At 53.8% G+C, this 27,439-nt stretch overlaps 1 protein-coding gene across 1 annotated transcript in view; it reads left to right on the plus strand.

The window, feature by feature from the left end:
- Positions 1-3,447: 3,447 nt before the first annotated feature.
- Positions 3,448-27,439, plus strand: part of B4GALT5 (beta-1,4-galactosyltransferase 5) — a 34,613-nt gene continuing 10,621 nt past the window's right edge. The window contains exons 1-2 of the mRNA XM_069034207.1: positions 3,448-3,630; positions 26,560-26,694. Of these exons, the coding sequence (XP_068890308.1) occupies positions 3,504-3,630; positions 26,560-26,694 (262 nt within the window). The 5' untranslated portion in view covers positions 3,448-3,503. The remainder of the gene's footprint in view (positions 3,631-26,559; positions 26,695-27,439) is intronic.

Here is a 27,439-nt window from a genome sequence, read left to right on the forward strand (position 1 = left end):
CTCGCCTTTATAAATGGAGGCATTTTCCTAATCCTAGCATGAAGTCTATTCTGGAAAGTCTCTGCCATTGGGGCTGAAGGTGGCAGAAGCCCCAGGGTCCATGAAAAAGACTGCAAAAGGCTGGCCAGGGCGGTGATATCCTTGCTATGACCTGTCCATCCCTGAAGTGGCAGAACAAAGATTATCCTCCCAGATTAACTAGTCCACGTCGAGTATCTGTGGAAAGCGACAGTAAGAAAAGTGCAGCTAAAGTGGAGCATTCCTTTAATGACCGTTTCAAACTCCAAGCCTGAGTGTTACGTGCCCCACAGTCCTTTTACCACCCCTGGGGTCAGCTCCAGTAAGGCTTTGCTGCTGACCCTTGCAGACAGTGCTCCCCAGCTCAGTCTCCCTGAGGCCCTTGGCATAATTTGGCACTGCCCACCTGAGGGTCAAGCCCTCGGGGCACTTCCTGGGCGGGTGGGTTTGCTCCGTGCAGGGTGCCAGGCAGCCCCCGGTCTCCCTGCCCCGCGGCTGTTCCGTGGCTGAGTGCAGGATCTGACCTGCCGGACCTCTGCCCAGCCCGGCCGTGGCCAGCGTTCACTGGAGTGAGCGGTGAGAGCTGCCACGCTGGGCTCCCGCACGCAGCGCTGCAGCCGCTGCATTGGTGCCGCTGTGAATGTGCAGCTCCAGCCGCCCCAGACCGCGTGTGGTGCAAATAGGGTCCGTACCCTCCCGCTGAGCACCGCTCGCACTGGGGCACCCCCGAGCCATCCCAACTGCTCTCCCTCCAGTGATACAAAATGTCTCTTGTGTGGAGACGTGCTCTAAGGGTGCAGCTACATCTTCTCGGGAGTGTAGGTGCACCGGCAGGACCTGTCCCTCCATTCTTGCTCATGGCCGTGCACTAACAGACCTTGCCTTCCCCTCGAGGCTCTCGGCAAAGCTGCTCACACAAACCCTTCTTAAAGTGTCTCAGGCACCATCGGTTCGTTTAACTCTGCAGAAAGTGGGACCTTGCTGCTCCCCCAGCTGGGAGAGCTGGAGCGGCTGGTGCAGGCTGGAGGTGGGGCAGAGCCAGGGCTCCCCGGGCACCAGCCACCCGCGCACTCCCTGCGACAGCCCCACTTGGCAGTGCTCCCGCCCCCAGCGCTAACCCGGCCTGTGGAATGATCCAAGACTTTGAAACCTCCCGTCCTGTTTAATGTCATTTTATTTTATTGGAAAAGGGTGATGAGTGGGAGGATGGCTTTGACTGATGTTCCTAATCCCTTAGCTGGGATGCAGTGGAGAGGCAGGGAGGGACAAGAGGGGAAGAGACTAAGCAAAATAAAAGGGTCAAAGTGAAGTGGGTTGAATGGAGCCCTGGGGAGAGAGGGAGATGGGAGGTGACTCAGAGCGGGGCAGGCATGTCCCAGCGTGGCTCCAAGGCTTCCGACTTCACTTGTCTGTGACAGTCCCCATTGCGGCAGCCCGGGCCTGGGAGCAAGTTTCTGGGTGGCTCCTCGAGCAATGTCATTGCTAATTAAATATGTTCTAAAGGTTAGATTATTGGTTGCGACGATGTCTCACCTTTGACCATGTCAGCATCAAACAAATCATAAACCAAGCAGGAAATCTTCTTGCATTTCCTTGCCCAAGGTATCCTTTTAGGAGTTGGCTAAATGCTATTTTGTGAACAGCAAATCCAGTCGCCACTTGGCCATGCAGTTCTGCTGCAGTACTGTGGACTATCAGAAGTTAATAGGGCTCAGGATTTAATTTATTTCAATGGAGGTGGTGATGGAGTGGCAATCCTGGAAAACAAGAACAAGTACCAGTTTCCTCGTTCTTGAAGTTAATGCAGCTCATGCAGCCTCTCCAGGGAAATCCCTGTTTTCCTCCTCAGCATCCTTCCATGCCTTGGCACATGAAGAAAATGAATGCCTTACCTTTTAATGAGAGATTTCTACTTTTCTGCTAAACTCCTCTCTTTTTAAATGTTATCTTCATTTTTATCTCTTCGCTCCACTGAGAATCTGTGTATCTAATAGAAGCTTGCTTGCGTCCCATTTGTTGAACGTGGGAACTGTTTTCTTTATTTGCCCTTACTGCATCCAGGCTAGAAGGGGGGCTAGTCCTTTCAGGGCTTACTGTGACACGCAGCCATACCTGGAGAATCCTTTATCCCAGTGTCTGGCGCTGTGCTGACATGGGGCTAGTGCAGGGCACCCCCCAGTCCTGCAGTCACCGTGCTGTGGGGTCAGAAGTTTGGGTTGAGCAATGCCTCGCTCCCCAGCTGGGAGAGACTCATCCCCGGGACACATGTCTGGAGGCACATACTGGGCACATCCTGGCAGATGGCCTGTCCCCATCTCCTACCCCACAGCCCATCATTCCTGGGAGTGCTGCTGCCTTTGCTGCCCACCCTGGGCGGTGGCAGCTGGCCATGTCTGGCCCACAGCCTTGCTTCCTGCCTGGAGCCTGGGCTTGGTTTTCTCAGCACTATCTGTTGGTGAAATAAGAATTATCTCTCCTTCTAGCCTCCCCCGAGCAAAGTCTGCAGTCATAAATGAGGCAAAAACCAGTCCTCTCTGGGCTGGGCTGGGCTGGGCTCCATCTGCTCTGCAGCTACTTCTGGCTCCCTCAGTAAGGATGGTGTTTCTGGTCTCTCATATTTTCATTTTCAGGCATCTCCGTATCTCCTTCCAACTCCTCCTACACACATCAGGGGAACTGCCCACAAATGTGTGCAAAACTACTTAATTACTCTGTAAGTGACTAGGCCGCTGGTTGCTGGTCGTGCTGATTATTGCACTGACTGTGATGACTTCGCCCCCTCTTGCCTTCCACCCATCTGCGTCCATCACCTCCCCTCTGGCTGCGTCTTCCCCCACACAATGTCCGGGGGCACCCAGCACTCGCTCGCTGATGGGTGGCCTGGGGCAGGGGGGTCAGCCCTTGCTCTCCTGGCGCTATGTGTCCCCGGACCACGGCTGGGTGCCCTGAGCCATTGATGAATGTCCCAGGGCCATGGCTGGGTGTCCTGGGGTCATGGACGGCTTCCCTGAGGCCATGGCCGGCTGCGCTCAGCCACTTCTGAGTGTCTTGGGGCCGTTGTTGGGTATCCCTTGACCGGTGCTGGGTGCCCTGGGCCACTGCAGTCTGTCTCAGGGCCATTGTCGGGAGCCCAGAGTAATTGCTGAACGTCCTGGGGCTAATGCTGGATATCCCAGGAGCATCAGTGGCACAGCAGGACCACGGCCGGGTGTCCTGAGGTCACTGACCGGTACGCCGGGACCACCGGCGGTGCGCGGGGCGGCGTCTGCCGAGCAGCCGTCGGTGCGGCGGGGGCTCGCAGCCGGGCCCGCCCCGCTCGCCCGCCCCGCCCCGGCCCGCCCCGCCGCGGCACATTCATGCGGCGGCGCTGGGCGCGGGCGGCGGCTCGGAGCGGCCCCGGCGCGGCGCCTCCCGCCGGGCCTCGGCGCATGTGAGCGGCGGCGGAGCGGCAGCGGCAGCAGGGCGGCGGCGGCGCCGCATCGGCCATGCGGTGGCCCCGCGGCCCCCGCGGCGCCTGGCGGCTGCTGCCCCGGCGCTCGCTGCTGGCCGCGCTCTTCCTCTTCTCGCTCTCCTCCTCCTTCCTCTACTTCGTGTATGTGGCGCCGGGCATCGGTAAGCGCCGGGCCGGGGCCCGGGGTGGGGGGGGGGGGGCAGGGGCACGGGCACGGACGCGCCGTCTGCCTCTGGAAACGCTGAGTAATCCGCGCCCGGCCGGCCCAGGGGCCGCGGCATCCCCGGCGGCCGCGGCATCCCCGGCGAGGGGCGGCCCGGGCCCGGCGCCCCCGGCTGCGGCTCCGCGGTGCCCGGGGCTGGGCAGCGCGTCCTCGTCTCCCGCCGCGGCCGGAGGAGGAGGCGCTTCCCCGGGGTGCCCGGCGCCCCTCGGGGCGGGCGCGCGGGGTGCGGGTCCCCGGGGCGGCGGGAGGTGCCGGCCGCGCTCCCCGCGGCTTCCCCGCGCCGGCGGGGCCGAGCGGCGCCTGTGCCAGCGCCGAACGGGGGGCAGCGAGCCCCCTCCTGCCTGCTGCCCGCCCCGGAGTTTGTTTTGAAGTAGTGGAGTGTTGTCCAAGTGCTTGTGATCCGAACGTGCTCCCTGGCAGAAGTCCTACTCTGATTGTCAAGTGGGAAGATGAGAAGTGTGTGTTTTAAAAGGAGAGTGTACTCGTTCCTATGTTCCTTGTCATAGCTTCATGGAGAACTGGAGAAGCCGTGTGTCAATATGGCCAGCACCCGGTGCTGTTGGGGCTGTCTGTCCATCTCCCTTGGGATATGGGAAGACTTGGTGTCTGGAAAGCATCTGTTCTCTTCATACCGTGTATCTCGTTTCTGCAGGGAGCCCAGGCTCATGGTTTGGCCTTCAACCAAACTTTGGCAACAATTTATTTCTGTAGAAACTGCCCTTTCCAAAGAAATAGGGAGTTTCTCCTTGAACTGTCATTGGTATTGCTCATGCCATTCCTATCTTGGACATCCCAAGGAGATCTCTGTGTGCTTTCAAGGTGACTTCTGTGGGTTTTTATTTACAAATGATGTCCCGTGGCTGCCTCTGGGCTTTGGGAGCCTTTCCCAGGGCTGAGTAGGTGTTGGCTGGTGTATGAAGCTCTACTCGCATCCTGAGCACATCCCAAGTGAGGTTGTCCATGCTGAGCCTGGCCATGGTGGCCCAGGGCTCTGCTGTCCCAATGGGCAGGTCCCCAAGCTCCTGGCCACTGTCCCACAGGCTGGCCAGGGCTGCCGAACACCATCTTGTCTCTGTTGGAGGACGGTTTCACACGAGTGGTAACAGGAGGCGCAGCTGCCGCCTGATCCCTCTGTAAGCATAGCCTGGCTCATCCCGTTTGCATGCTGCTGTGGGGTCAGTGGCTCTTTTATCCAGTGTCTCCTGCAGCCCTATGTGGGGCAGGTGCAGGGAATGGCGTGGCTGTGGATGAGCTTCCCGGGGCCCAGGTGGAAGTGCAATTTAATAAGCAAATTTCTCCTGTAAGGATGGCTTTGTTCCTTTTTTTAGAGTATTCTGATTAATTTCATGTTAGTTCTGTATGGTCACTAGTCTTAGAGATGCTGTAGGGTATAAGTATGTTTAAGACTAGTTCTGTGCCAAGAGGCCTTTCCCTGTATGGACCTCAGATAACATGGTCACTTCTCACCCAATGTTCTTGCTATCGGTGATGCCCAAAGAGGAGGCCAGGAAGTGTTAGCGGTCCCTGTCCCCACCCGCCCATGGATGTCGGTGATGTTCTGAGTCATCTTCTCATCAGATGCTAGAAGATCTGCTTCTTTTTTATTTTTTTTTTCCCCCCTTCCTCTTTCAGCCAAAAATGTTTCATCATGAAAATCCAGCCCATCATGAAAACCCAGGACAGCTAGGCTAATCCTCTTGGCACTTGGAGGGAGTTTGTTTTCAGGCTGGAGTGGTGAGCAGAAGCTTGGGAGAAGAGTGAGTGAGATAGGACATGAGCAGAGCTGGGGATTTGAATGAATCGATCATGTGCGAGTGATGGAGAGATGCTGTCAGCAGAGAGTTCTGGGGCATTTGTCCTGCCTGCTGCTGCCTCAGTGTGTGCAGTGAGGCTGAGCTGCTCACCTGTGGCCACCAAAGGGCCTGGGGAAGCCTTTGCCCTGAGACCATCCCTTGTAGGGTGTGCTGGGGAAGTGGCTGAAGAAGGACTTGCAGTTCATTGGCTAAACCATAGGCAGGGCAGTGATTAATCCATTCCTTGATTGTACCTCAATTGAAAAGAAAAAAACTCCAAATAAATGGGACCCAAAGCTGCAAGTGAGCTTGAACCAGCTGGAGCCTGGAAGGGCTTTTGTCTGCCTGGTGCCACAGGCTGCTGGGAAGGGTCTGCTACAGCCAGCTCTGCTCGTGAGGGTCAGCAGCTGGTGGCAGCAGGGTTGGAGCCAGCCTGCCCTGCCTGGGCAGCATCAGCCCCTCTGGGCTGGGAATGGCCCTGTGGCAGGATGGCATCCCTATGGCAGGGTGTGCTATCACCATGGGTGGGAGCCTGTCCCCAGGCCCCATGTTTGTGGGGGAAAATTTCATCGGCATCGCTGAGGCGTGTTGTGTTTGAGCAGTTGTGCGCCAGTGCCAGGAGAAAACTGGGACAGTTGCACTTCTGGGTGCTGTCTCAGCGCATTGGTGTGGAGCTGGCATGCTTGTCAGCTGGAAAAGCAGGATAACTGCTCCTGGTACCCTTTGGAGATGGGGAACGGGACCCCAACCTGGGTTCTGAGTTGCCTGCCAAGTGCTGGCCTGCCACCTAATTGACCATGGTGTTTAGCTCCTCACAGCCCAGGTAACCCAGCAGTCTGCTCCAGACGGAAATGCAGGAAGAAATTCATGCTTACTGTCAACAAATAGCCATGCTTGGCTCCTGCAGGGAGTCTAGGGCTTTTGGGCCTTAAATTTGTGTCATGCCTGGACTTGTGTGATGCCCAAGGTAGCTTCTCATTTCTGTCCTTCACCAAGGTTTCCTCATATGGAACTGAAATGTTCTTGTGGCCTCGCGTTTGTGCAGAGCGATCCAACATAAACAGCCAGTGCCGCCTCCTTCCCAGTGCTCGCATCCAATACCTGTCTGTCTCCCCACATACCACCCTGACAATTACATCCCTGGGCTCCCACAGCCACCTTGGAAGGTGAACTGCCAGGGACCCAGCCGATGGCTCAGACACAGCAGGCTCTCCTTGTATTCCACGCTGCTGCCGGCGCTCGCTGGCTCCCGGCGCTGCCGTGGCCGGGTGATTATGTGGGTCTGTCTCATCGTGGCCATTGTGTGCGGGATGAGGCGGCCGATTGTTCTGCGAGCTGGGGCCGAGGCACGGCAGGGCTGCCGGGGACACGGTGGCTGGAGGCTCCAGGAGCTGGCCTGACGTCCAAACGGGCCCCACTGCCAGGGAGGCCCTGCAGGCAGCAGGTACAGGGGGATGCTCGTGCAGGTGGGGAGGCCGCTTGTGCTCGCTGCTGTGCTTGGAGGTCGTGGGACCAGCAGGGCACAGGGCTGCAGGGCAGGCTGGGCTTTCACTGCAGGAAGTCACACTGGCCTTATCTTGGAAAAAGCAGAGCTTGGCACTGGGCAAACAGTTTCGTCCTGTTATGGAGGTCAGGGGCCACCTCGACAGGTTTTTTTTTGCAGGGCTTGGTCTTGGCACTGAGGCTCTTGCCCTCCTGGGACAGCTGCCCTTTGTGCCTCTTGCCTCCTCCAGATAGGATGTGCAGAAATGGGCTTGCCAGAGTCACTCTGTCCATGCCCAGACCCCAGTGTTGGAGCAAGGATGATGCGGGCACAGAGTGTGCTGGCTTGGAGGTGGAGCAGCTCAAGAAGCTGTTTCTGTTTCATCCTATCCTCTGCTTCTTGGTTCATCCATGGGGCTGTGTGGTCGTCCCTGCAACCCTGTTTTCACGTGGTGGCAGCTCATACAGCCTTCCTACAAGTGTCTGGTTTTATTCTCTTTGAACAGGGCCTAGGAAATTAAGGGAATTTCCTCCTGCAGCTGAAAGTAGTAATGCTTTTTCAATTTGCTTGCACTGCAAGTTGTTTCATCTTGATACCTCTAACTGCAACAGTGGGAATTTCTCAGACCTTGGACTTGGTCCTGGTGTAGAGGGTGGCTGCTGCATGGCTGGGAGGGTTGGCAGGGGCCTTCCCTGGTGCTCAGGTAGCAGCTCTTGGCTTTTCCTTTGTCACAATGGATGTTAGAGCATCTTTATTTAATTTTATTTTTTTAAATTTAGATTTCCATAGGAGTCATACTTGGTTGGATCTGATGCAGGAAAATAATGTAGAGAATTTAAATTATTGGGTGAAAGATTGTTACCTTTGAGAAAGAGCTGTAATTCAGTCTGGCTTTACTTCCTCCAAGCTTATCAGGAGTTGCTCCCAACAGGTCATATGGGGCATGAGGTAGCACCACTAGCCCTGAATTATATTTATGGCGCAAGAACTTGATTTTGATAGGCAGGAGTGCTTTGAAACACTGTCCTGTCAGGCTGCATGTTGATGACCAGCCTAGCAGTGCTGTGGGTACCAACAGCTGCCTCAGTACAGCTCATTTGTCGCTTTTGGAACAATATTATATCGCCAAAGGTGGCTGATCCAGTTTGGTCATTTAATGCATCAGCCTGGCAGATCTTAGCACAGAGGAATTCTTGGGGGAGGGGGGGGAATGGCAGAAGATTTTGCTACTGCCAGCTTGTCCCAGCTGGAGGGACTATGGGAAGTGGTTGAGTTGCCTGTGATGGTGAGGAACAGATGAAGAGTGTTGGCCATGGCCCTGGGCAGGGGGATGGCGCTGTGGGGACATGGAGCGGGGCTGGTGAGGCTGGCTGAGGGCAGTGGAGCAGTTGTGTGAGGAAGTGAGTTGCTGCTGCTTTGCCTTCTGAGAACTGCTGGGGGAATGTGGGCAGAAGGAGCCTGGGTAGAGTCAGCTGGTGAGAGGAAGGCAGAAGGAGGATGGCAGGGCAGAGTCCTGAGCAAGGGGCAGCACACGCTGGCCATGGTGGGGTGCTGGTGCCCAGCCTGTCCAAGCAGGACACTGGTGAGCCAAGGTGGCCTTGGCTTGGCTGGGCAGGGGCTGGGTGCAGGTGTCTTTTCGAGTTTGCTGGGTGCCTGGATGCTGTCTGAGTAGGGACAGAAGGTGAAGATGCAGCTTGGAATAATGAAATGAGATTTGTGCTGTCATAGCCCTGGCTTTTATCTCCAGGTCTTCCCTGGGCAGCATGAGGGAGTGTGGTATCTTACTGTGGAACATGGCAGCACTGCCCTCCTTCACTCTCCTCTGCCCAAAAGATCTGCCAACCAGCATTTCACAATCTAAGGCAGGAACAGCCCAGTCCCACAGTGTATCCCACAGACCATATAGGAGTCATTGGATCTGACAGTGATTGGGGGTAGTAAGAAATCCTCAAGTCCCCCTTGATACAAGAACTTGAGCTCAGGATCACCCGCACTACAAGCGGAAGGAGACTGGTGGCAGCTGTGGGAAATTGTTCCTTTGGCAGCACCATGCTCTTCCAGCAAAGAGGCTCCTACAAGGCAGGTCTGGGCTGGGGAACAGCCCTATTCCACCCAGCTGCTCCTGTGCCAGTGCATCCAAGATGCTGGTGGTGCAGAGCATTGGTTGGAGACCACCTCTTGCTCAAGGCTAACAAATTACAAGGTTTCTTTGAGGGCAGATGAATTACTGGGTTTTCTTTGCCTGTAAGCACCTGTGCTGTTTGTCAGGCACGTCTGGTTTGCTTTATTTTGCTGGTGGCTCACTGGGTGTTGCAACTGCAGAGTACGTGAAGAGTTCACGTTTCATCCATGTGTCTCTGGAAGCCTGGCTTGTGGAAGCTGACTGGCAGACACAATAACTTCCAGGTACTGGTTCATTCCTGCAAATCGAGTGCTTCAAAACTTCAATAATCTGTGGCAGAGTAGACCTTAAAGCACCCATGCTGTCAGCCCAGGAGACATGGTCTTCGTGGGTTTGGGAGGCCATGGAAGGCCAGGGCTTCAGCAGGCGCTTGGCTGCTTCAGGTGGCTGCTGACTCTGTTGGAGATAAGGGCTCTGACACTGCTGCTTTATTTCCTGAGCTGATCCTCTGCCTCCCTTCCAGGTGGACGCATTAATTGCATTAGCTCAGGCAGCATCTGCTCTGCAGGGTACGATGAACCCCCCTGGGGACCACTGCAGGGAATGGAGATGAGCAGTGTGGGGAGCTGTATGTTTGCACTTGATCCCATTTGAATGCTGTTACAATTGGTGAATTTTAATATCCAAGCACATGGAGTCTTTAAATACTTAACTGAAATTCCTGGGGAAGCTCACAAGGGTGGCAGCAGGGGTGGTGGCATGGCTGATGTGCCGTTGGCTCTGTGGAGCCCTCTGCTCTCCCTGTGGCAGCACTGAGGGGTGAGGGGTCTGGGAGAGAAGCCGATATGCAGCTGTACAGAGCAAGAAAAGCCTTCCCTGAACAGCTTTATTTTTAAATCATTGTCACAATACAAAGTGTGTATTTACTTTGACAAAACCTTTGCTGGGTTATTTTAGTAAAGTTTATTTCCATACAGGGTTTTTCTTCTCCATTGCATTCAGGCTGTTCTGGCTGTGGTTTTGGCTGGCAGCATTTTGAACACGGATGCTTTAGGGTGGTTAATGTGTGTTTGAAGCTTTTCTAGCACTAGTCTAAATACCATGGGGATTAGTCCTGTTTGGAGAGATGGAGGAGAAAATGTATAGTGGACTGTGCTGTTGAAATGCAAGATAACCCCAAATCAGAAATTTTTGAGAGATATTGGTGGGTGTGGTTTTTGGGGGAATGCGAAATAGATAACACTAAAACCACCCAGGCTTTCAGCATTACCCTGGAGCTGCTCTTATTTTGAAAGGAAAGGTGGATTGGAAAGCTGAGGGTGATGTCAGTGCCCAGCAGGAGAAAAGCCCTCGGCCGTCCTTATCTGCTGCTTGGAAGGGTCCCGGGGGGACAGCGGACTGCAGGGCTCATCCCAGTAGGAAGTGTCCTCGATGGTGCAGCTGTGGTGTGGCATATGATGGGCAGGGCCATGGGGTCCTTTTTTCATTATAAAAGGAATTTTCTGGGTCTTGCTGGTCTTGCTAAAGTGAAGGAAGGATCTGGGGGGAGGTGGATTTGGGGGATCCACTGCGCTCTGTAGTGACTGTGGGTGTTTTTGATAAAGCCACAAGCTTCACTGCACCTTATTTGATACTTTGCTTTCTCAAAGCGTGTAAATGTTACCGCAGGGGTGCGAGAAGCTCAGTTTGAGCTCCTGCCTCCTTCCTGGCTATGCTGGGGAGGTGACGGGTCAGCGCTTGCTTGCTGGGCCTTTGGCATGTGGTGACATGGTGTGTGACTTCCTAAAGGTCATTTTCCTAGGTTTTTGTTTAAGGTGCAAAACCAAGGGGTTCTGCCCTTTGTAAGCCTGCAGTTGTATGTGGCATCCCTGGGCTGGCACAAACCTCTCCAGTGCCCTTGCCCTGAGTGGGGCTTTTATCCTGGGGCCCCTCTGAAGATGCTGTTAGGGTGCTGGCCAGCCCCCCTTGCAGCACAGAGGACCCAAGCTGGGGTGTCCATATCTGTCCCTCAGCTCTTGTGGCAGGGAAGAGGCTGCTTCCAGAGGATGTGGGTTCAAATAGGACCATGTTCTTTTTCCTGTGGGTTGTGCCTCAGTCTCCCTGCTCGGTGGGAGCTTGTGCTGTTTCCTGCTCTGATGAGCAGGTGTGTGCCCATGTGATGGTTGGGCTGCGTGTGAGACAGCTCCTGTGAAGCTGTTCCCTCCCTGTGCCTTTCTAATCTGAAAGGTAAAGGTTGAGAACTATTTCTGTATGGAGGATGCCACTGCACACGTGATGGAAGAAAGCAAATACAGGCAAAACACCCACTGCACTGCTGTGGGTTGGGCTGTGGTATAAGCAGTTCAACCAGTGTTTGTGTGTGTCTAGAGAATTTTATGGCAAAATAATTGATTGTTTTTGTTGAATGCTATTGCCATACAAATAATCAAAGGAGCCTCTTGAAACCTGGTGCTGTGTTAGCCGCCTCCCTTGCTTTGGAGAGACTGGGGACCAAGGTGTGCTGAGACTTTACCTGTGCTCATACGCTGCCTAGAGGCTCCTGAGTGGGGCTCGGGGGGTTCCTGCACTGACAGAACGGGCTGGTGAGGGCCATGGGATGCCTGTGACACAAGAGTGTGCACTCTTGATTGATGGTGTCTCCCCACAGCAGCAGGTTGGGAGCAAGGATTTTGGGTGGAAAGTGGAGAAGATGGCTACGTGAATGCTAATGTTTATAAATTGCCTCTAAAAAAACCTGTACAAAGCAGTTGGAGTAGAAGAGGAAAGCAAACACTGCAGTGCACCAGGTAGTCAAGTGCAAACAGATATTTTTTCCCTCGCTACCTGGCAGGAAAAGGAAGGCATTTCAGTGCCTGCCTCTGTGCCCTCTGCGTCAGCGGGGCTGGCAGAGGCTGCGGGCTGTGGCTCGGAGCCGTGGGCGCCTTCTGACACGGCTGCTCCGGCTGAACCGCCCGGCAGCGGGGCCGGGCAGGGCTGGGATGCACGGGGGGAGCTGCAGGGAGCCAGCAGGTGATGCACAGAGCACAGGTAAATAAAAATAAAAATAATCCTGCTGGAACGGCCACGGCAGGAAAGCCCAGAGCTGCTGTAGCTGGAAACGAGTGCGGGCCGAGCCCAGGGCTCGTGGTGGTTTCTGCACAGGGCTGCAGCAGCCTGAGCTGAGGGAGAACACCGTGGATATTGTGCTCCTGTCAGCAAATGCAGGGTTCCCTTGGAGCTGGGGACCCTGGAGGGGCACAGGGTGGCCCCCACTCCCGCAGGAGTGTGAAATGCTTCCACACATGCAGCTCGCTTTTATTCTGCAGTCATTTTTTTTCCCCCCCTCAGTGTTTTTCCAACTCATGTCTTGCTGCCAGAGTCCATATTAATAATGCATGACTTTTTTTTATGGTGCTTCCTTCCCGGCGTCCCTTTCAGCTGCTGAGTCAGAGAAGATTGTTATAGCAGCAACCTCTGAAGCGGTGAAATGCCCCTGCAGTGCTCAACTGCTGTCATTTATCATCCCAGCTCCTCTGCGGGCAGCCTGTTCCTTGCCCGTCTTGGGGGGAGGATCCCCATGCCAAAAACCTGATTCCTGTTACACCAGCTGGTGACTGGCGAGCTGAGCTCTGCTCAGCCTTCCTGGCTAGTGTTTGGTGAAAGCAGATATTGCCTCTGTTGGCTGGTTTCTTTTGTTTTTTTTTTTTTTTGTTTGAAATCCTGTGAAGGTTTTTCTGATCTGCCTGTATTTTAGGATTGTGCCCAAGACTTCCCCCCCCCTTACTAATTTTTAAATAATTTTTTTCCCTCCTCCCTGCACTCCCCTCGAGTTCTTTACCTCGGCTTTTTAGGGTGATTGGGATGATAGAAGCCATATAATGTGTTAATGGGGTTAAATTAACTTCAGATCCTTCCAGTAGCTGTTGAAATGTGCCTGGCTGCTGCAGGAAGTGTTGGAGTTGCTAATGCAGCATGGAACAGAGATCTGCAGGGCTCCTGCCTGCAGGTTGGGATCAGTCCCCAGTGGGTCACCTCCATGCAGAGCCAGTCCCCACCTGCTGGGTCAAAAACCTGGAGGGAAATAGGGAGCAGTAGCACTTTTCAGGGAATTTGTCTTCTCATGACTTAAATAATACCTCCACTGTAATCTCAGGAGCAGATCCTCTCCTGTCTTCTATCCCAGCTGACTTTAGGTGGGAGTGGCTGCTGGGGCACTCTCTGGTGGGGTGTGGGGACACACAGCCTCAGTGCTGGGAAACAGCATCCTCATAGTCTTCCCCTGCTCGATGCCTTGCCTCGGTGGGCTTTGAAAGACTCACCTGTAATTATCCCAGAGCCAAGCAGGAGAGGAACGGGGCTCACCTGGGGAATGAGAGTTTCCTTTTTCAGACTTCCCAAGCTGCCTTGTTCCCCGTGTTCCGCTGTTGGGGATGGCACAAGCATGTGTGCCCCCACACTGGTGTTTGCTCTGGGGAGTGCAGAGGAGCGGAGAGGGGCCTGAGAGCAGGAGGGAGGTGGTACTGCTCTTCCCTGCTTCCTCAGCTGCAGGAGCTGGCCAGAGCAGCCAGATGTGTGTGTGTGGGGCTGATGTCCTGGCTGCATCTCACCCTGGCTGCACACCTGCATCTCAGCCGGGCCAGGCTCCTGTCTGGCAGGGGAATAGTTGCCCTTGTGGCATGCTTCCCCCTCAGCACCATCCTGTTCTGCTGAGGCTCTACAGTGCTGGGCTACCAATTCATTCCTCCCGAGGAAGGGAAAACTGCTGTGGTGTGAAATTCCCCCAAAGCTGCAGCGCATCCTCCTTCCATGCTGCAGCCTGGCTCCCTTGCTCAGAGTCAGTGATTTCTCTTTTCTTGGATTTTTTTTTTAAGGGTTTTGCTGGCTGTTGGGAGCCCAGTGCCCTGCGGGCACCCTCCCTGTACCTGCCAGGTAGGAGGGGGAAAGCACCTTCTGTGGGTGCTTTTTGCATCCTACAGGGGAAGCTTTGCAGAAGGATCCCGTGAACTTCTGCATCTTGAGTCCACAGGGCCTTGCTGGAGTGGCCTTGCTGTGGTCACCGGCTGCCCCAGTGCTGCTGCCTGTCCAGGACATGCCCCAAGGGACACCTTCACACTGCCACAGCCCTGCTTGCCCCGCGGTGACACACAATGCCACCCACAACTGGTGAGACGAGCAACTTGCTTCTCGGCTAACAAGATTTAGGTGGATTATGCTATGTATTTAATCAAGGGCTAAGCTGATTGCCTTATTTGGAATGGATCAAAGCCCTTGGAAATGCCAGCCTGGAGACCAGCTATTGAGTGGGAATATTCCTCAGCTGTGTGCCTGTGTGGCAAGCCTTGCTTTCGAAGAAGCCGGAGGTTCAGCAGACAGGTTTGACAGCAGCAGTGACCAAATGGGAAACCAGACTGGAGAAGTCTGAGGCAATGGGGAGGTAGGAGTGTGAGAATGTTGCTAGTCATTGACCATTGTGGAGGATTTTGGGGAAAAGGCTTCCTCTTCTAGCTTTCAGCTTGAAACCATGTCTCCAGATACATAAAGCTTCATGCTGACAGCTAAATGAGATGCTCTGGGATTTGGCAGTCAGGCTTCCACCTTCTAGAAAAGGAGCTATGACTCTTGTGAGCTTGTGTGGCTCTGCAGCAGAGACCAGACTCTCTATTGCTCACACAGGGAGCCCCACGTCTCTGCAGTGGCTGTCAGCAGCGTCAGAGCTCACAAGGGTCTCTTCTGCCCTTGTCCTGGTCCCCACTGCAGCGTTGCTCTGGGGCCTGCGGGACTTTGGCAGCAGAGGAGGTGGTGCTGGTTGCAGAGGAGCAAAGCATAGGGTGCTCCTTGCTGCTGCCAGCCCAGAGGCGCTCGCTCCTTGCTGTGGCTGTGGCTGTGCAGAGGGAGCCAACAGTTCAGAACTGTCTCTATAGGCAGGTATTGAGGCAAGTTTAAAATTAGTTTCCAGTTAAGAGCTGTTGTGCTTGTCAGGGTCTGCCTAGAGTGGCAGGGCAAGCGCATTGTCCAAGGTGTGTGGTGTCTCTCTCTTGTAGGGTTGGGGTTTTTGCCACAAGAGGTGTGTTGGTGCTCTGGGGTGCCTTGTCTCCATGTCTGTGAGCCTGCTCTGCACCTCTTCACCTGTGTGCGGTGACATGGTCCAGTTGAGCAAGCTGTTGAAAATACACTGGTTATTCAAATCACCTTTTCTTTTTCTTAAAGGGAGAAGTTTATTTCAGGAACCAATTTCTGTCTTGCTGCCGTTTGATGCAAGGAGGGTAAACATAGGCCACAGCTCTCCCGCTCTGTGCATGTGACTGTGGGCACTGCCTGTAGAACTGAAAATACCCCAACCAGAAGGCTTGGCTGGAGATGGGTATGGGCAGCTTCTGCTTTGAGGTGAATCAGACTGTTCTCAGGCAGCAGCAGGTGCTCCCCACAGCCTCACTGCTGCTTCCCTTTGCATAAAGCAGACCTGGGACTTTGCAAACATCTCTTCCCTCTGCCTCTCAGACCTCCTTGTTGTTGCCTCATTGCCTGCTGCAGCAGGAATAACCCTGGAGCAAACGCAGGGCCATGCTCTGTCACATCCTGCCTGTGCTGTGGGCCCCTTCTGGCTGCCCCATCTGTCCTGGATGTGGCCTGAGTCCAGTGTGGGGCTGGCAGAGCATCTTGTGTGACAGCCAGGTGTAAAATGTTCCATGTTTAATTTATTGCTAATCAAACCTGCAAATAAGGTGCTGCCTCAGTTCTCCTCCTGCCCAGACCCATTATGCATCTTCCTGCTCTACCTCGTATGTGGAGTTATAGGCAAGGATTGGTCAAGTGTCCCTTTGTGTTTTGGAGGCCTGGGCAGGTTTGTCAGTGTGCAATCACCCCATCAGCCTGACTTTCTGGTGTCTTGGGCTGTACCAAATGGTCTGACAGTTTTTAGGCTGCAGCAGCAGGGTGTCTGCTGGTACCTGGCCCTGTGAGGCAGCTCCAGGGTTGGTTGTTCTGTGCATCAGGTTGGGAAGGGCCGTAGGGCAAGAGCAGATGGAGGGAGCTGTGGCAGGAAGGGGGGCGGGGGCTGCCCAGCTTCAGGGTGTTCTAGGTTAACCCTGCTTTCACCTAATCAAAAAAGAAAAAACTGTCAACAGGGTAATTGTCTGGTTTGCTGCTGCGCTGCAGAGCCAGCGGCAGAGTAGGGCTCACACCGGTGCTGACACTGACCCTTTTCCCCACACTGCCCTCCCCCAGCTGCCTCCCCTTTGCACGTGGGGTGTCCACCCCTGGCAGGGGAGGGGTCACAAATCTCCAAACATCACGGGATGCTGCCAGAGAGGGACACGGCATTTATGGGGCTGCCAAGGGCTCGGCCACATGGGGGAAGGGGGGAGTGAGGGAGGATGGCCTTTGGCTGTAATACCTTGGGGAAGCAAACACAACCTGCACAAATTGGGTAACTTGAGTACATAAATTGGTGTAATCTAAAATCTCGTTTATCTGGTGTGGAGGGAATGGCTGGTGCCTTGGCAGGGAGGAGGAGGAGGGTGGAGTCATGCCATGCCCAGTGAGTTGGAGGTGCTGATGTGGGCAGGATCTGTGGGACACCAGCCCCAAGCAGCTCCTTCCTGAGGTCTGTCGGGGCTGCCCTGGCCCAGAGGAGTCCTGCCCTCACTGCCTGCTCAGCTCTTCTGGCTGTTCCACCTGGGAGCATGGGCCTCCCGTTCCCAATGAGTTTAGCTTTTCCAAGGTAGCCGTATGTCTGACTCATGTTTGCAGAGCTCGACATCTGGCTGCAGACAGGCTGGAATTGATTAGTTAATTATTTTTTTCCCCCTCTGTCCTGTTGCACATACCGATGAGCAAGTGGTCAGATCCCTCGGCAGACACTCGACTCTCTTAAGGAAACTTCAGGTGCTGCTGTGTGTCAGGAACTTAAAGGTGTTGCAGTGGGGGAGAGGGAAGGAGGAGAAGGGTGTTTGCTGTTCCCTGGTGTGCCCCTGTGTGTGCTCATCCCTCCCCAAGCAATTGCAGAGCCCGATGAGTGCTGGTGGCCCGGGGCAGGAGGAGGCAGCGATGGCTGCTCCTGCCCACAGAGGGACAGGCAGGATACTTTGTGCCCAGAATCCCATCTCCACAGCCTGATCACAGACAGCGTCTGCTGAACTTGCCTCAGGTTCTTCCCTGTTTGTATAAACCCAACAGAGCCTGGTGGGGTGGGAGTCAGGGGCCATGAGCTTCCCGTCCCTCTCAGGCGGTGATGTCCTGTGAACCCTGGTCGCAGCTTGGGGCTGTGGAAGTGCTGATCCCTTGCTGAGCTCGCTGGCTCAATAGCCTTGTGGCTGCTTATCTGGGATTAATGTGTAACTTAATGGCAGTGCTTAGGCACAGCTCTGAGTGTGGTGCTGTGGTACAGGGTGGTGCGAATCTGCTCTCTGAAGCCAGGGCATTTTGTTCCCCCTTCCCATGATAAGATTTAGGGTTTTCCTGTGCCTGGCGCCAGCGTGGTGACACTGTTGGTAAATGTTGGCCATGTCTGGGAAGGAGGGCCAAGTCAACAGAGGCAGGACAGAAGGGCAGTGCTGGGGGCAAGCCACGAGCACAGCCCTGTCTCTGCACAGAGTCTGCATGTGCTAAGCTCCGGGGTCTGGTCCTGAAGGGCACGGACTGCACAGGTCTGTGGGGTGATGGAAGGAAGGGTTTTTCTTTTTCCCTGTTCATGGCATCCCAAACAGATTCATGCCATTGCTTTTCTGCTGGTACGTAGGTAGGCGTCACACAGGCTGGGATTTGATGGACAGTCTCTTAGGTGTTAAACAAGTTCATAGATAGGGATGATTTTTTTTCTAGTGAAGTCATTCCTTATACTGATAACACTGATAATCAGTTAATTTATTTACAGCAGCTGTATTACCAGTTTGCTTGTCAGGCAGAAGAAAATAATAAAAATATTATGTGTTCCAAGGTTGCATAGCTCACAACAAAGCTAATAAATGTCTTAGGATGTCATAGTTCTTACAAAATCCCTTAGGTAATGGTCTGGGTGTTGGAAGTTCAAAGTTGCACCCTCTCTCTGATAGCTTTTTTGCTTCTAATAAAACACAGCAGCTGGAGAGGCCATTCAGAGTGTTGCCTTTAATTATTGCGGACAAGAACAACTCTGTAATCTGACTGTGGAGGCCAAGCTGCTGTGGGTCTTAAATGCCACTGCATGGTGAGAGTACCCTTGGCAGGGAGCTCTGAGCTGCTGCCTTTGAAAATCTCGGACAACAATCATCCCACGTGATCGAGAATTCCAGCTTCGAGAATTTTTTAGGAGTTGACAGGGCTGGCAAGCCAGGCAGATGCGTAGTGTGGAGGTGGGGCTGGGGCTGTGCTCCTTCTCTGGCTGCTGGGATGGCCGCTTTCCCAGGACCTGGCAATGTACAGAAAAGAAACCACAACAGGGATGGTCTTGGGGCATTGCTGCAGAGGGCTCTCTCCTTGGTCTCCATGGTGCAAATCGTGCTTGCAGCAAAGTAGCCTTTGTACTGTCAGGGCTGAGGCAGCTCAGGATGCTTTATTCCCACTAGCAGGTACTGGTCATGATATTGCAGTGAGGCCTCTTTTAGCCCCAGCGAGAGTGGAAGCAGCAGGTTCAGGTCAGGCGAGAGGCTGCGGCTCGGGGAGGTGGCCGTGTCCTGCCGAGCAGGGCAGTCCTGGCAGTGCCTGGGTGTGCCCAGGGCGAGCCCGGGCGGAGCATTGCACTCTGCCCCTGCCGTGCCCCTCCCTGGTGGCTGCTGGGGTGTCCCCACCGCTGGTTCCTGCCCTGCTGAGGTCGGAGGCAGGGACAGACACGGCACAGGCCAGCCCTCCCCGGGGGTGAGAATCCCTGCCTCGGGTTCTGCCGTTCATCCTGTGGCAAGGAGCGGGTCCCGTGGGACACGTGCATCGTGGGCGAGCTAGGCTGGGAGCAGGGCATTCCCTGTGCTATTTTTTTGTTGGAGACAAGATGTAAATAGGACATGCTGGACCATGCTTTAGCCATAAATGGCAGTGGAAGATGTGCTGCGGGTCTCGCTGGATGGAGCGAGGAGCGGTGCTGTCCTGGATGCTGCAAGCACAGCTCCTGCCCTGCGTGCCAGCTGGCCGGGGGGGCTCCTCACGCCTCAGCACCGGGATGGTCCAGCCTGGTGTGAGAGGCAAACCACTGACCTGGAACAGCCTCTCGGACCCCCCCTTGGAGCAGCTCCCTTGCAGCAGACATGAGGCTGTACATGTGATAACCCTTTTTGTTCAGCCATGCTGAACTTGTAAAACATGCTTGAAAAATCAGGTCTTGGGTTTTTTTGGGGGGAATAGCCTAAACAACAGAACTTTTTCTCTTTTTCGCCGTCAAAGTCAGGGTGTTACAGACAGTGCAGTTTGCAATGTGTGAACTGAGCCAATAAATCCATTACTCTTAAGTTGTTTTTTGACAATTTCATACTCTCCAATGGGTATAATCTCCTAATTTGGAAGACTAACAAATCAATGATTTCAATATCTCTTTAACTGGTGTGTCATGTATATGGAAATTTTAAAATCAAATCCCACCTGTCTCCTGTTCTCTGCTGTGGTCTGACTGTATTCTAGATTGCTTCACCTGGTGAAGGACAGCACTGCTGAAACTCCCTATTGACTGCATTTCCTAGGCAGCGCCACTCCATGTGTCCCCATTTTCCTGCATGTCCTATGACTGCCTGTTGGAGCAGGAGGCCCAGGTTGGTGGCAGGGCCTGCCTGCAATGGAGGATTTCCGTTGTCTCCTGCAGCTGTGCCAGTTCCCATTGCCCGGGGGATGAGGAGTTGTCCCAAGCAGCCCGTGTCCTAACCTGCCCTCCCGCTTCAAGGACAGCGCTGGGGACGATCTGCCTGTTTTTCATCTCCCTTGCTTTCCCAAGCGTTCACTTAATTCTTATTTATTATTTTTCTTAACAAAAGCTCTACCTCTGTTTGTTCATCCTGGTCCTACATGAGCATTGGACTCGGGCACTGGGATTCCTGACGCTTTAAGAGGGTGTCTAGGATGCAGGAATTCCCACCCCTTTGTCTCCTAATGAACCGGAGGAACAAACGCCGCCGAGCTGTAAGTGTTTGGAAGTGTAAATGTTTGCTGTGGTAGCAGCAGCCGGTGCTGCCAGCCCGGAGGTCGGGTCAGTGTCCATGTCAGCGCCTGCTGAAGAGCCTTTGATTGCTCGTTTCGTGTGCGGGTGAAAGCTGTGTGTTTGTGCTCTGCCTGCATGGGAATCTGCTGCCAGCGGATGCTCTGCTCCTCCTGGGGAGCGTTTGCACTGACCCTGCTGAAGGGAGCAGGATGGAGAGAGCAGACTGGCTGGAGATGGGGATGGAGGGATGGAAGATAAACAGGACATGCAGTCACGTGCAATCGCATCTCCTGAATGGCAATTAAAGTAGAAGAGTCTGAATCTCTCGAGGAAGGGTAATATTTAACTTGGGCAAGTGCTTGTTATGCTCTGTGCTCCAGCCTGCATGTCACCGTGCCCTTCCTCACAGAGAGGAACTGCAGCAGAGCCCTGGATTGCTTCTGGGATTTCCAAAGCCCAGTGTGATTTTTACAGCCATCCTTGGCATTACTGCCCCAGTGCACAGGTAAACTGTGTCCTCCTGGTTTTCCCACCTGCGTGGAGCTGGGTGCTGCACGTACTGGTGCTGCGCCTGGGTGACTGACCTGGGGCTCAATCCCACCACCAGCCTTGCCTGCTGTTGGGGTGCAGAGCTCCTTCCATGGGTGCTTTGGTGCTGAAGGTGTTTCATGAGTTCCCTTGGCCTTCTGAGCTTTCCCATGCGTGCAGAGCACGTTGTGCTCCTCTTGCTGGGTATCCTAAAACCAGTGCAGTTTTCAGAGCGAGTGACACAAACACCTTAGTGCAGGCAGCTGTGGGATTGCAAATGGAAGTTGCCACCTTAAATATGTACATGAAAAATTTAGGGTCTCTTAGAATAATATGGATTTTCCTCCCCTTGCTGAGGCTTCCCCAGGGTCATTTTTCTGTAAGACAGTTCAGATACAAATTTCCCATATTCAGGCTTTGACTGAGTGTCACTTTAGCCTCCCATCTTCCTGCTTGCTGTATGCACGTGCAAGCTGCCAACTTGCCAATTTTGGGGACAAGTGGTTTGTAATTACCAGCTCAGTGCTGCTGCTGCACTGTTAATTCTTAGACCATTTAATGTATCAAATTATTCCTTCCTGTGCTATTTAGAGGCAAAGGGCTAAGTAACAGTGATGGCATTAATATTAAATTCTCTAAAACTAATAGGAACCTCTTATTTAATTGTTCTGGCACTTAGCATGTCTGGGGAATACAGTGCCACTGGAAAGCTAATAGAGACAGAGGTTTCATGGTGTATGAACGCTGGGATGCTGCTACTTTTCCTAGTTGGGTTATTTATGAGTTAAGACTATCGTAACTGTCTATCAGTGCCTTAGAGGCTTAGTTTGATTAAACCCCTTTGTATTGCTAATGCTAATGGAGCTGGATTGATGCTGGGGATCTGCTGGGAGAGCTTAGCAAAAGGCTTAACGTAGACATGACTCTGCTGGTTCCGCTGTCTCTGGGCCCCACGGGAGGTGTCTGCAGCAGGCAGGACCTCCCAGCCCTGGCAGAGTGACCTGAGCACCCACCCTGCTGCCTGCAGGACACTCACCCCTTCCAAGTTGCTGCTGCATCTCCCACGTGAGGTGTCCCACAAGCTCTGCTGGGCACCTTGTGCCCACTCCAAGCATCTGGTGGAGTGTTCAGCAGCAGTTTCTCTGGTGGTGCATTGGTTTGTGACTGTGCTGGTTGAAACGGGAGCTCCGAGGGCTGACAGGGATTGCCCTTGCTGGTATGGGACTCCAGGTGCTGGCAGGAGAAGGCTGCACACAGCAGTGAGACCGTGATGATCTCAAACAGCCCCTCTGTGCTTCTGCAGCACGTGTGGACTAATGAATGGGAAAAATGCTGAATGTGACAGAAAGCCCTAAATCTCAAAGCAGAGGAAGACCGGCTCCTTCCTCAGGAAAGCCTGGCTGCTGTGCTGGGCGCTGATACTGCTGCAGGTGTGCAGGGCTGCTGTGAGCCACTTGGCCCCTCTTCCTGACCCCAGTTCAAGTGACTGTCTCTCCCAGCTCGGGGTACCCCGCTGTCCCCCGTGCAGCGGGATGCTGCAGGAAGGTCCTTTCCTCAGGCGGTGGAAATGTGTCAGGGTCAGGAGCGAGACATGTCAGGTCTGTTCCCTCTCCTGTGTCGGTGGATGGCATAGATCACAGTCAGTCTTCTTCCAAATCAGCTCCCAAGCTGCAAATTACCCTGTTGCCTCTTCTAGTATGTATCATCACGATGAAACTAATTTTCCATGAGAGAGTCAGCTGTTTCTTGATTAGAAGTGCTCCGAAAATACTAACAGAGAAATGATTACAGGAAGACTTCAGTGCTCATTTATTTAATTAGACTTTACTTCCCTGGCTGCAGTTGTTGCATCCACTCCTGGCTTGAGTGAGCACTTGCTCTCCCAGTTTGCTTGTGAGCAGAGAGGTTAGGGTGCAATATCCCAAGGGGTGCCATGCCCTGGGGTGCAGCCTTGTGGCTCTGTTCCAGCTGGTGACAAGCTGTTATGTTTTCTGTGTGTTTAAATCACGGCAGGGTTGATTTGTCCTTTAATGAACCAACAAGAATAATCTTCAGGCAGTTATTTGGGCAAACGGATTCTTAAATTTTGCTTCTTTTCAGGGCGGGGAGTGAGGGTTTGCTGGAAATAAAAGGAAGAAGGGCCAACTCCCCCCTCCCATCACTGTCCTGTCCTTGTCCAGCTGCGCAGTGGCAGTAGCTGGGCTGTTACCGCTCCATGCGTGTGCTCTGAAGTGCTGCATGCTCAAAGGGAAGAAAGGCAGAAGGCCAATGTAATTTTCGAGATCATCCTGTGTGATGAGATTAGCAATATATCACAACAGGGAGAATTGCTTTCTGGCTGAACCACGGTTCAGGCCAAGCCCACCACGAGCCTGTGTCTGCAGCAGTAAATGCTCAGGGGTGATCGGCATCTCCAGCACCCTGGCTCTGGGAAAGGCCTCTTGGGTAGAGGGGCCCTGGGCTCTGTAGGATCAGCCAGGTCAGGCTTAACAAATTTAAAACATGGCTAATTTGCTCATCAAAAGGGCAGTAAATGGAGGAGGAGTGAGGTTTGAGCTCGGTACAGCGATTCCCAAATGTTGGTGCAGCCCCAGCCACAGCAGCCCCTGGAGCTGATCTAAGCAACGTGCACACACAGGGAGTGAAATGTTTGCAATAATGTGTTTTAAATCTGATTTTCTGACCTGAACGAATTGTGTGTTCTGGATGAACACGGTGTTTGTGAAGCTTATCTCATGCAGGCTGTTTGTTTTGGGGATAGGAGAAGGGGCTCTGGTCCCTGGTCATGGGAGGCTCTTGATCTTGGGTGTTTGGCATGTTGATGGAACAGCTCATCCGTGGCCAGGTATCTCCTTAATCATCTGCTTAAAGGGGTTAATACGTGAAAAGGCAGCTGCTGCCTGACACAAAGCTGGTGTTGTTCCTGCCCGCGCTCCCCTGGGATGGTGGCTGCTGTGACAGTCTGCTCAGGATTCCTGCTGCAGCTCCGAGCAGCCTGGCCCAGCGAGCCGTGTCATGTGGCTGTGGCGAGGCCCTGCTCCGTCTGCCGCCGTGGAGGGGAACAAACAGCGCTTTCACTGTGCCCAACAAACCTCCCTCTTCCTCAAATTAACCAGGGATTGGATGCTGATTTGTCTCTCCTGTTCTTTCATGCTTCACCAAACCTGGATCTGCTTTACCCAGCAAGTCAAAGCATAATGAAGTAGAAAGTGAAATTACTTGATCAGCATCAGCGAGTTGTTTTTCACCGCTGACCCAGCTCCATGTGGGCTGGAAGGTGCAGGCTCGCTGCCCCTTCCTTAGCAGCAGCCTGGGCCCGATAACCAGCTCAGCTGAGGGGCTTCAGCCCCCATTGCTCTGTGCAGGAGAGAAGCTGTGCCTGGCTCTTGAGTAGCCTTCGTGTTTTTGGGCAGGGCACTGGGCAGCCCCACAGCTAGTGGCTGTGGTGTGGCTGTGGTGTGGCTGTGGTGCTGCTCTCCTGCACAATCCATGCCCTGCCGTGCTGGCTTGGCTCTGGAGGATGCTGTTCCCCTGGCTGGATGTGCTGCTTGGTGCTGCCTCCTGGTAGAGCCCTGTGCCAGCAGCAGGGTGGATGCTGTCACTGGGGCAGAACATGGCCTTGGGAGCCGCATGCCCCAAGCACCAACCCGTAATGTGTCACCTTTGCACCCAAGGCAAGGCTGGCACTGGGCTGGAAAGCTGAAGGAAAAGCTTGGGGAAGACCTGCACGGGCAGGTGGGGCTGGGGCTGCCCTGTGCATCCTGCCCTACACCCCAAGGCTCTGCCAGCCCGCTTGCATCGCTCACTGTGCACTGCTAACCCCGAATCGCCCATTTCTAACAACTCCTGCAGGAGCTCCCATTTTCATAAATCCTGGTGGGCAGCTGCCTGGCAAAGCCGGTGCTGTGCTGGGGAGGGATGCTGGGGCTGGACTGCTGGTGCTGGGAGGTGATGCCATTTCATGCTGAACTCTGAGCTGACGATTGTGAACTTGTGAAGGTTTTGGGGCTTGGGGGTAAGGCTTTGCATGGGGAATTTTGCATGCTACTTTTGTTTCTGGCCTTTGGTGCTGTATCAAAATGCCAGCTTTTCCTTGAGCCCTATCCCTGGGCATATGTTAGAGCAAATTCCCTGTCTTTCTGAGGAGGAGCAGCACTTGATACCTCTCATGGTCATTGCAACAGGGGTGCCTTGCCGAGAAGCTGCACCAAAGCTCATGTTTAGGCTGTAGCTGTCACCAGCTGATCTGGCAGTCACTCTGGTTCTAGAGCTGGCCCCGGAACAGGCGGGTGATCCAAGAGGGTTTGGGTGCAGCTTTGGCTGAGCCAGCTCCTGCTCATTGCTGCTGTAACCACTGGCTTAAGGTGCCATCACTGGCCCCACCGCAAAGGGTATGAGTATGGGAAGGGAGAGGCTGGAAATGGACATTTAAAATTGCGTTTCAAGACATTTAGTTGCCAAGCACTTAATGCAGTTGACTCCCTTCTTGCTGAAAATCCAGTGATTCCCCATGGCTCAGAGACAGGCTGGGCATGGGCAGCAGCCGGGCATGGCGTTGGGCTCCGGGCATGACATGGGGCTCCATCCCCCTTTCAAACATTTACTGTGTGAAGACAAAATACAGTTGGGATTGGGAAATGTATCTGGGCAGCCTTTCTGGAGCTGCCTCAGTGTGTGGGTGCAGAAGGGGGCAGGCGGGCAGCCCAGGGAGGTGCAGGGTGTGTGTACCCCGGGCCGGGGACCCCCGCTCTCTGGTACCGCTGCCGTACCCAGCCTGTGCTCCCAGTGACTCCAGCTGTGTCTGCCTTCCTGGCACTGGTAGCTGCTGGTTTCAGGCTGCAATATGCCTGCTGTAGAAATGGCCTGTCTGGTATAGATGTTTCCTGGTGACATTGCATCAGCTACTGCCCTCCTCTGTTGTTTCCTTGGCCTGGTGCCTTCTTCATCCCTCCTGGAGTGTCTTTTGACCTGTTTTTTTTAATTACTAGTGCAAAATAGGCCTTCTAGGTTGCCCCTTCTTGGTATCTTTGAGTTAAGATTTTATTTTCCACTTCATTCTTAAGCCTAAAACTATACTGAGAGGGCGGTGGCTGGCACAGCGATGCTGGTGAGGGGTGCAGTGCTGTGCCCAGTGGCTGTCCTGCTGCCCCTGTGCATGGCTGTCCTGCTGTCCCATGGGAGCTGCTGGTGACACAGGGCTGTGCTTGCTGCTGTTTACTTTGGGGCCTGGTCCTGCCAGCTGGGTGTCAGCTTAAACTGAAATCTAATCAGGCTCAGCCTGAGCTGTGCCAGGGCATGGGGTCAGCAGGAGAGGAGAGGGGTAAGAAACATGGCTGGGGGGCTGCCCCAGGGACCCAGGGCTTGTGCTGCTGCCCGCCCTGGGGTGTGACATGCTGGGGGCTCAGAGTCTGGTGTGGGGATGCTTTTTGTGGTGCCTGTTGGGGTGCCTCTGCCAGGCAAGTGTCAGCCCTCGGTGCTGCAGTCTGGAACGACTACCCTTCTCCAGGCACACAGTTTGGTTTCCTGTTATAATGATATTTCCTAATTAAACCTCCCTAATTAAGCAGCAAGAGGTGCTGTTGTTTAAGCTGCAGTGCTGTCTTACAGCCTGATAGTCAGGTTTGGCTGGGTACATGCCCCTTGTCAACCAGTGGGGTTTCCAAACGTGCCTTACGCCTCCACTGCCCAACTCCCTGCCCTTCCCAGCTCTGCCGGGCAGCCACGGCTTGTGCAACCCGGGGATCCGCCTGGCGGGAGGGAGCTGAAATCAAGCAGGAGGCTGGGAATGCTTCCAAAAGACCCTGATTTCTTTTTCCCTGCAAAAGCTGATGCTCATGAAAATATTCCTCTTTCTTCCTCCCTTGCAGTGAACACCTACCTCTTCATGATGCAAGCCCAAGGCATCATGATCCGTGAGAACATGCGAACGATAGGAGCTCAGGTGTACGAGCAGGTGGTCCGCAGTGCCTATGCCAAGAGGAACAGCAGTGTGAATGACTCAGGTATTTCTTGAATAATTGCAATTTTGATTAAAGATTCCATTTCCATTCAAAAGTAAGTTGAAGGAATTAATTTATACTAGTAAATGCAGGGTGGAAGCTTTGATTAATTGTCTGCCTCTTTTATTTTTATATATAAAAATACATGTGTAACATAAAAATACCCTATATATATAAATACTGTCAATATATAAAAACTATATTTATTTATATATGTAAAAAGTTCAAATGCTTCTAACTTGTATAAGGGGTGAAAATCTTGAAAGGTCTGAAATGATGGGATTTGAGCTGAAAACCTCTTTGCTTTCCAGGAATTCAACTTGTAGCTTCAACCAGTCTGAGGGTAAACACTTTCAAATTCAGTGCAAGGATCAGGTTTCATATTTAAAAAAATACCTTCCCAGGCACGCACCTGCGCAGAGCCCTGGCTCTGTGCACGTGGAGGAGCCTGTGCTCATAAGCTTCACTCTTCAAGTGTGAAGTATGAACCGAGATGACTTGGCTGGAGATTTGCCACAAATAATATATTGAACTTTGGGCAGCATGCAGGGAGTGGAGCGCAGGCTTCCCCCGTCCCAGCCTCTTCACCATCCACATGTCCACGAACATGTGGGGTTACGAGTCGTGGTGTAAATATGGTACAGTGAAGCTGAGCTGCCCATGGCTGTGTGTGAGCTGGGCTGAGGCGTTGCTGCTGGGCTGGTGACACCCAGCCTGACCCTTCCCTGCTGGCACCTCCCCTCAGCCT

The sequence above is a fragment of the Aphelocoma coerulescens genome, chromosome 20 (assembly GCF_041296385.1).
Source record: "Aphelocoma coerulescens isolate FSJ_1873_10779 chromosome 20, UR_Acoe_1.0, whole genome shotgun sequence".
NCBI classification, from domain to species: Eukaryota; Metazoa; Chordata; class Aves; order Passeriformes; family Corvidae; genus Aphelocoma; species Aphelocoma coerulescens.